Here is an 8819-nt window from a genome sequence, read left to right as displayed (position 1 = left end):
TCAAATCGTGGACGTTAGAGTATTAGTTCTAGCCTGTGATAGGAACTTCACTAGTTCAAATCGTGGACGTTAGAGTATTAGTTCTAGCCTGTGATAGGAACTTCACTAGTTCAAATCGTGGACGTTAGAGTATTAGTTTTAGCCTGTGATAGGAACTTCACTAGTTCAAATCGTGGACATTAAGAGTATTAGTTTTAGCCTGTGATAGGAACTTCACTAGTTCAAATCGTGGACGTTAGAGTATTAGTTTTATCCTATGGTAGGAACTTCACCAGTTAAAAATGTAGGTTATTTAAAATTGGGAAGCATTAGTTTTCAGAAAAGAAGATTTAGGCAATGTTGTTTCTGAAACAATGAAAATTTTATGTTTCACGTAAAGCATTTTTATAGAGCTTAATAGAAACTAAAAAATAAATATATTAAGATAAAATAAAAACAACAGAAAAAAAGAACATTCCAGGTATTAAGCAGTAAAGAAACAGTAGGTGTCATAAACTTTAGTTCTCTGGTGATTCGAAGGCTTATAACTCTAGGATTCAAGGTTTGATCCATACAGCTGACTCGGTGCAGAAAGCACATTGTGTAACTTTGCGCTGAACAAGCATAACATAAACTTCATTGTATATCTTTCGTTATTCACTATTTATTAATTTTTTTAGTAAAGCTTATGCAGTTTTCATAATAAATAGTTTGTGTTTCAGCGACACGAAAGTAAATGAAGTAAAAGTTTTATAGTGTCATAACTTTTGACTCTTTTCAGTTTAAGGAAGTTCCTGTCAGTGAGTAAATTAAGAAACTAACACTATTCATAAAATTATGTTATCATAAAGGTCTTTCTGAGCGAATAACACCTGGTTATCTGGTATTGTTTCAGAATAAGGAAATAACAAGTAATACACATGCATAGTTCGTTTTATTTTTAAAACACTTCACCCATTTTTAAAAAGTTCACAAAGCAGATTTTGATAACACAAGTCTGCGATGGTTTTATTATAATTCCTGTACGCTGAATCCGAAAATGATATCCATTTTTCTCCATCACGTACAGAATTTTCACAAAACGTCATAACGTAATACATAAAAGAGAGACCACAACACGTAGTTTTGAGACTAAAAGACGTAGATTTGACACAAAAAATCATGACGAATGAGGATGCATATTAGTATGTCATCAATGTTGTTCCTTTTTCTTCAGTTTGTTTGTATTTTTGTTAACAAACATAATAATAAAAAATGTTCATTGTGGTAAATGAAATAATAATTTAATCTAAGTAAGAGTTTTGTTTTTTTTCCTTCGCGTAAAATATCCTTACGTGATAGAAAAATAAAGAATATTATTTTCGAAATCTGCGTAGCTGAATTATGGAAAATCCGTTATTAAAACCAAAACAACTTTTATGAAGTTTAAATTCGCAGGCCTGTGTAATCACTTGTGGTTCATGTTCGGAGCAGCAGTTCTTGTAATTGTTTATGTTCGGAGCACAGTGGTTCTCCTTATCCCGAAAACTGCTAACACATACGAACGTTTGATACGTTTACATCGAATTTACTGTTTATGATTTTATCGAATTGTGACTCCAACTTTCTGAAATTTTGTTTTATTACGCATTTATCTCGATATAATTTTATTCTTTCACCATTGTAAAAGTAACCTTCTTCAACTATTTTTCTTACTCTTTGCGAAATGCATTATTTCAATAGGTATATAATGGTCATAATATTGTCTATTTGTGGACAGTTCTCCAACCTGAAATATTAAAGAAATATGAAGAAGTAATTTTTTTTTAGCGTAAAACTACGCAATGGAATATCTGCGTTTTATCTACAATGACGAATCGGAACCCGGATTTTTTAATAACATTAATTACATCAACATTAGAATTAAGGTCCACGCACAATAACATCGTTAATTCTTACAAAATCTTCAAACCTCGGAACCATCGTTTAAACGAAACTTTGTTTCATTGTTTATAACACTTATCCAAACGTATCAATAGTACAAGTCGTTTGTTTGTTTTTATTTGGTGAAATATCTTACCGACACAGCTTGCGCAACTTGCATAATTGAGATTGATGCCGTAAACAAAATAGATTTTCTACACAAAAAAAATGTTCTCATAAAAATGTGTAGAAGGAAGCTTTGGTTATTAGTATTAAACTGTGATCATGGTATCTCGGTCAGGCCACGTTGAATAAGATCATAGTGTGTTAATGTATCATAAATAGACCGATAGAGGCGATTACCAGAAAAAATGTAAGTGCAATTGTACCGGATTCTTAGGGGGGGGGGAGGAAGCAAGTGCCCTAAACATTGTTCTAAATGAGCTTTAAAATCTTGAAAATTAGAATTAATCCAAAAATCATCAGCATTAGTAAGATGTAATCGCTACGATCGTCCACCTAGATGAAGTAGCAAGGGATATAATAGAGTCTGGAACGACCACAAGACTCATGAGAAAGCGTTGAAAACTGTAGCTCATCACGAGACGCTTATCGTATCTGTATCTACACCATATTTATGTTTGCAATTTTAAGAAAAACGTTCCCGAGACTCCCTCTACTTTAAAGCCTCTTGAGTCTTGAAACTATCAGTAAAGTTATGTTTGTAAGGCCTGGGGAAAATAAACTTCTTTCACCACCAGAGTTGACGAATTGCTTTTCTTATCCTTATCAACTCAGCTGACCCTTGAGTAAGTATCAGAAGAGACTTTTATGGGAAAATAGTATTTTAACATCTTTAGCAGTATTTCACAAAAAAACCAAGTCTGCACAACTTTTGTGCCCATTGTTTATAACTGTTGTCTAATGCAAAGCGAATTTTTCTTTCAACTACAGTAAGCTTTAGAATGTTTAGGTTTGAGGTAGAATGTGTGTGTGTGTTTGTTTTAGAGCAAAGACACATTGAGCCATCTGCTATATCCATCGCGGGGAATTCGACCCCGGATTTTAGCGTTGTAAGTCTGTAGACTTACCGCTGTCTCACCGAGGATCATTGAGGTAAAGCAACTAAGAGGAAATATCTGTTCCAATCATCTTAAAGTACGTGCCTTATGCCGATATCAGCATGAATCCAAAAATAGTCTTCTTTAGATTAGAAAGTTTTGGATATATAACTTATATAGAGATTATGACCTGTATTTTCTTCATTCGTTTAAATATATATGGAATAAACATAGGTCAGGAAGAAACAAAGAAAACTAAATCAATATCTATTTGTTTTATAGCAAAGCCACATTGGGCTTTCTTCTGGGGAATCGGACCCCGAATTTTAGCGTTGTATGTCTGTAAACTTACCGCTGTTCCACCTGGGGACATCAGATAAATGTCGGTCAGGAAATAATAGTGAAAACTACGTAAATATTTACGGCTCAGAAATAAAAATTAACCAACATTATTTATATGGAAATCGCAGATAATATACACGATGAAACATAATCGGTCAACGTTTCGGAGATACTTCCGCCAGTCTTAAAAATGGGATTTGTAATTCTAGAATAATGAAGCTTCATTTAGGTATTCATGGCCAGGTGGATAAGGCGCTCGACTCACAATCTGAGGGTCGCGGGTTCGAATCCCCGTCACACCAAACATGCTCGCCCTTTCAGCCGTGGGGGCGTTATAATGTGACGGTCAATCCCACTATTCGTTGGTAAAAGAGTAGCCCAAGAGTAGTGGGTGGTGATGACCAGCTGCCTTCCCTCTAGTCTTACACTGCTAAATTAGGGACGGCTAGCGCAGATAGCCCTCGTGTAGCTTTGCGCGAAATTCCAAAACAAACAAACAAACATTTAGGTATTATTCAACAAAAACATTTAGTATTATAATAAAACTATATACGAATTATTGAAACACCTATTGATAGTTGAACAAGCCATAAGGACCAATAGCAAAAAAAGTTTAAATGTATTAAATTCAAGTTTTCAGATAATGGTATTGATGCTTTTTTATATCATTTTCAACTCCGTATGTTATCTTGTTTGCTTTACTGTAACAACTACCGAGAAAATTATAATGGATAAAATTTATAATGATGAATAATTATTTCTGCCACCTGACGATTAAGTTTCAGTCTTATGATTTATCTGTATAATATGGTTAAGTTCAGTATTTTTAAGACGTTTTAATTATTCCCAATAGATTGATAATCCATGGAGAGGTCTCTAAGTAACTATTTTTTGTTTTGATTTTAGTGGTGGTTGGGGAGGCTGTATTTACAGATTCGATAACATAGAGAAATTGACGATGTATGTATATCGTATGCCCAAAAGGAGTTGAACTATCAACAAAGAAAAAAGCTGATATATTATATGTTAGATTATGTAATACACGATATAATATAAAATCATATTATAATGATTTTGTAAACATAGACGGCTTAGTTCAAACGCATACAAAATTAAGTAGCTTTAAAAAAAAAGGGGGAGACTGTTGCTGTTACGTTTTTATGTAAGTCTGCAACGACCATAAAAACACTTTGAATGTTTTTAAAAAATAATGTTTGATTCTTGGGAGTTAGATGACAACACAGTTTCATAAATAGTGAATGAAGTAAACTGAAAATACAATAGTTTTCAGCCGCATTGAAAATGATATTCCTAACTATAACTATACTGACTGAAGTTCTCCGGTGAGTCAGTGTCAAGTCTACAAACTGACAATGTTAAAATCCGGGATTCGATTCCCCGAGATAAACTTAGCTTTGCACTGAAAATAAGTCAAACTGGTCGAAAAATTCAGATTTGTCCCAACTACCTCTTATAACCTAGATAGACACGTGTTGAAGCACGTGTTTAAAACATTCTTCACTATAAAATTTAAATTTTCTATTGTAAGTATGTAATAAACTAAAATGTGATTTCAACCTTTTTTCGCGTGGAACTTTGTCTTCAGTTAGTGTTGAAATGTTTGCTTTTACAACTTTTTTTTTAATATCATACCAAAAGTAGAAAGAATGTGAATGTTTAAACAACAAACTTATTAAGCTTTAAGTTAATCACAACATGGGAAATAGAACAAACATAATCTATAATTTGTGAACAATCTACTTTACACGTGGAAATATTTAATTGAATCAAATTAAATTCTTGCGTATTTAACCGTAAGGTAATCCCCCTCTTTACTTTATTAGTTTTGTCTGCCCAGTATTATAGAAGTGGGAAAAGATCGAAATGAACTCAAATTCTCTGTTTCAACGTCATTCCAACTTAGCAGAAAAGTAGTTTTTTTTTACTGCTGTCTGTATGTTGACTACAGGATCAAGTGGAATATAAAGTTAAAATGAAGTGGCTACGATTCAGATAATAAAACGCTTCTCAAGTGCACGTGCAGATCGCACGATGAAGAGGAACACACGAGAGCATCTGGAGTGGGTGGGATGGGAACAGCCAGTGCTGAGTCGTTTCTCGACCCCTCGGATGCCTGGCGTTCCATCTCACTATAAAACTACCCTTCTCGGCGTGAGCTCGCTTTGAGTCGTTAAGCCGCAAATTTCGTTCCAGGTCATATCGCTTCACCCCCTCCGTCCATGGTCATCGCAGCCGGACTGACAAGAGACCACCTTTCAAGTAAGCAGGCGAGCAGCACCTGACGACAAACGTTAATTAGAAACACATGCAGCTGCCTTCACACTGTTGTTCTACCCAAACTAATCCCACGATTTCTCACCGCGACCCACGTATGTTGGCGGTGTTGTTTCTCTAGGCTGTTTCCCTTGGACTTGTTTGCCAAATCTCAGCTATAAAGCAAACTAGTGGCTTTAGACAAACATGCGATAGATTCCAGGCTGGAGAGAGAGTTGAAAAATAAATAAACATAGAGTGAAAATAAGAGAGAGATGAGAGAGAAATAGATACAGACTAAACGAGTTAATTAGATAGCCAGTGGGGAAGGTTATAAACACCTAGAAAGATAAACAAATCATATAACAATAAAAATGAAGGACGTGGTTCTCTGTAAAGAACATATAAAAAAAATCATTTCACATTACTTCACTTTTACATATTGTTTCAAATTGTTTTAATGTCGAATGGAAGCAAGCGTAAAATAACGCATTGGATGTAAACATGTTGGAACGTTTCCACTTCCAGCTACGCCTAAAAACCGTAATGATTTATCACCACGTAAAATATGTTTTCTATACCCAAACACAGGAGTGTTTTGCTCACCTACAAAGCAAGGAAGAAAAGGAAGGCCAACTAAGACATCGTTTTTGTTTCACAGTTACCTGAACCAAACAAGGTTTGTTAAACTTCAGCATTCAGTAACTGGATCTTGTTTTCGTGTTCGTAATTTTCGTCTAATCGAAGTCATTACACGGTGTAGTCGTTCATTTGATATCTACAATGAAACAAAACAGCGTCTTCGTATCACGTATACTTTTGCTGCAGCCTATTTGAAGTTTAATGTTACATTTAATAATGCGCAAAAATCAGCAAAAGCATTTGTACGGATAAAGAAAAGAATAATTCTTGCTAAAATTCTTCTTTTCTGTAAATCGAAGAAAATATCGAAAAACAATCGATTTTTTTAAATTTTGTTTTTCTAAGAAGCCGCTTTACTTGTATTTACAAATACATACATACACAGATGTATATGTGACTAAGTATAGTTACATTTATTTATTTCTTACACAGAAACTTTGTTACAAATGGGAAAAACTACAAAATATGTTCATCATTCCAGTTCAGCAGCACCGGTCATGTTATCTTAAATTGATAAAGAAGGAAGATGGCTTCGAAACTTTGAATAGTAAAAAAAAAATCCCGGTTATTTTCAGGATCAAGTTGTTTATTTTTTAAAGGGGGAAATTTTAATAAGGGTATTTATGCTTTGTTTATCCTCAAGAAGGAACCCAATATCAGAGAAATGTGGTTTTAAAATCATGTTTCTGGAAGACAGGACGTAATGAGAATTAGGCTTAATTTTTTGCTTGTTTTGGTATATAATAAAGCTAATAAGACTATCTGTTGCAGTGCCTAATTTTGAGTAGCGTGGGTATGTTTTTTAATAGCAAAGCCACATTGGGCTATCTGTTGTATCCACCGAGGGGGATAATACTCATGATTTTAGCGTTGTAAATCCGCAGACTTACTGCTGTCCACCAGGGAATATTTTGAGTAGCCAACTATAGAGAAACCAACCGGCTTGCAGCACCTACCATCTTTTTGGACAACTCTTTACAAACGAATAGTGGGAGTGACTGTCACATTATAACGCCTCCCTCCGGCAGTTGAAAGGGCAAACATGTTCAGCGACAGGTTTCGATCCCGCGACTCGCGCGCCCTAAGCACCAGGCTCTGCCAATCATTGGACTTAGTAAAACTTATTGATACGAATTGTCTAATCCCATGTTTCTCTCGAGCCCTACCGTTTCAGGTAGCTTAAAATAGAACTTTTATAAAATTGAAAAACATTTTTATATTTTCACTGTTATTACATATTACGTGCATTAGCTTTCATTGATTTTTCACCGGAAAAAGTAACTTTAGAAAGTGAATGATTTCACGTTATAAAAGGATTCTTGTTGCTCTTTGAAACTAATTATCCAGCTTGCATGAATGCTTTTGAAAATGCTTCGGAACACTTTTCTTTTAGTAACGTTAATTAAATATGCGTATAGATGTTACTACTGTTATTCCTGCTAAATATAATAATGAGTAATTAATTATGTTAATATGTTATTTCTTAAATAATATTATATCTGATACTGACTACATTTGTAAATACCAGAGTTCTGCACAGAAAAAAAAGATACATATTTATTTCTCTATGTTTTTTAAATTCCAGAATCCTCTAGACCATTCCCATCACCATCTTCAGACGACACTCTCGTCAACAGTGAGCCGATAGTTACTCATCCATTGGTAACTAGCCTATCACAGCAGAGTTCTCCATCATCGTATGCTCAGCCCAGCGATCGAGGCGACACTCGAGACTTCAGTTGTCTCCAGAGGTCAACAGATGATGGAAATATGTATCCAGCAATGACGATTGTGAGGTCGTCTCACTTTACCTCTGAAGATGGAAAGTTGCCAGATTTGACAGTATTTAAAGGACCTGTCAGAACATTTGAAAACAGCGCATTAGCCAGTCACGTGACGCTAGTTAAAGGCTTCACGGGTGATGTGGATAATAGGCTATCAGAATTTTCATTTTATAAAGGAACGAAGAAACCACTAGATGGACAATTTTTTTCAGATGGGAATATCATAAAAGACTTGCAAGAAGCGTCGGGAGACGAAAAATTTTGTCAAAATACGGATCTGGTCAAAAATGATCCTGATACATACCATCCTGGGCTTTTCTACCCAGCCTGTACTTCGGTTTATGACACTACAGCTTTTCTTCACTATCCACCTGTATTGACACACGAATGAAAAAAAAAAAAACACGGAAAACATACACCGACGGAGCCCCCCAGTGGCTCAGTGGTATGTCTGCGGACTTACAACGCTAGAATCCGGGTTTCGATACTCGTGGTGGGTAGAGCACAGATAGCCCATTGTGTAACTTTGTGCTTAATTACAAACATACATACACCGACGGCAAAGTACGGACAATGACTCAGTCACAATGCATGAACGATGATTTAGAAGACAGATTGTATAAATAATGCTTTATAAGTCACAATTTGGGGTGTTGCAGAATAAAGTGTAGAGAACATCAGCTTCTTAACAATAAAGACATAAAACCTCCATTTCATCCTTAAACTGAAACGAAAAGACATAAACCTCCATGTCATCCTTAAACTGAAACGAAAATACATAAAACCTCCATTTCATCCTTAAACTGAAACGGAAAAGACATAAAACCTCCATTTC

At 35.1% G+C, this 8819-nt stretch overlaps 1 protein-coding gene across 1 annotated transcript in view; it reads left to right on the top strand.

Annotated features, from left to right (window-relative positions):
• The window catches only part of LOC106461858 (homeobox protein SIX1-like), a 19136-nt gene extending 10761 nt beyond the window's left edge, over positions 1-8375 (top strand). Inside the window, exon 2 of the mRNA XM_013921723.2 lies at positions 7786-8375. Coding sequence (XP_013777177.2) covers positions 7786-8375 — 590 coding nt within the window. The remainder of the gene's footprint in view (positions 1-7785) is intronic.
• The last annotated feature ends 444 nt before the right edge of the window (positions 8376-8819 follow it).

Source organism: Limulus polyphemus, unplaced genomic scaffold (genome assembly GCF_000517525.1).
Source record: "Limulus polyphemus unplaced genomic scaffold, Limulus_polyphemus-2.1.2 Scaffold41, whole genome shotgun sequence".
In the NCBI taxonomy this organism is placed as follows: domain Eukaryota; kingdom Metazoa; phylum Arthropoda; class Merostomata; order Xiphosura; family Limulidae; genus Limulus; species Limulus polyphemus.
This window is presented reverse-complemented; position numbering and strand designations above follow the sequence as displayed.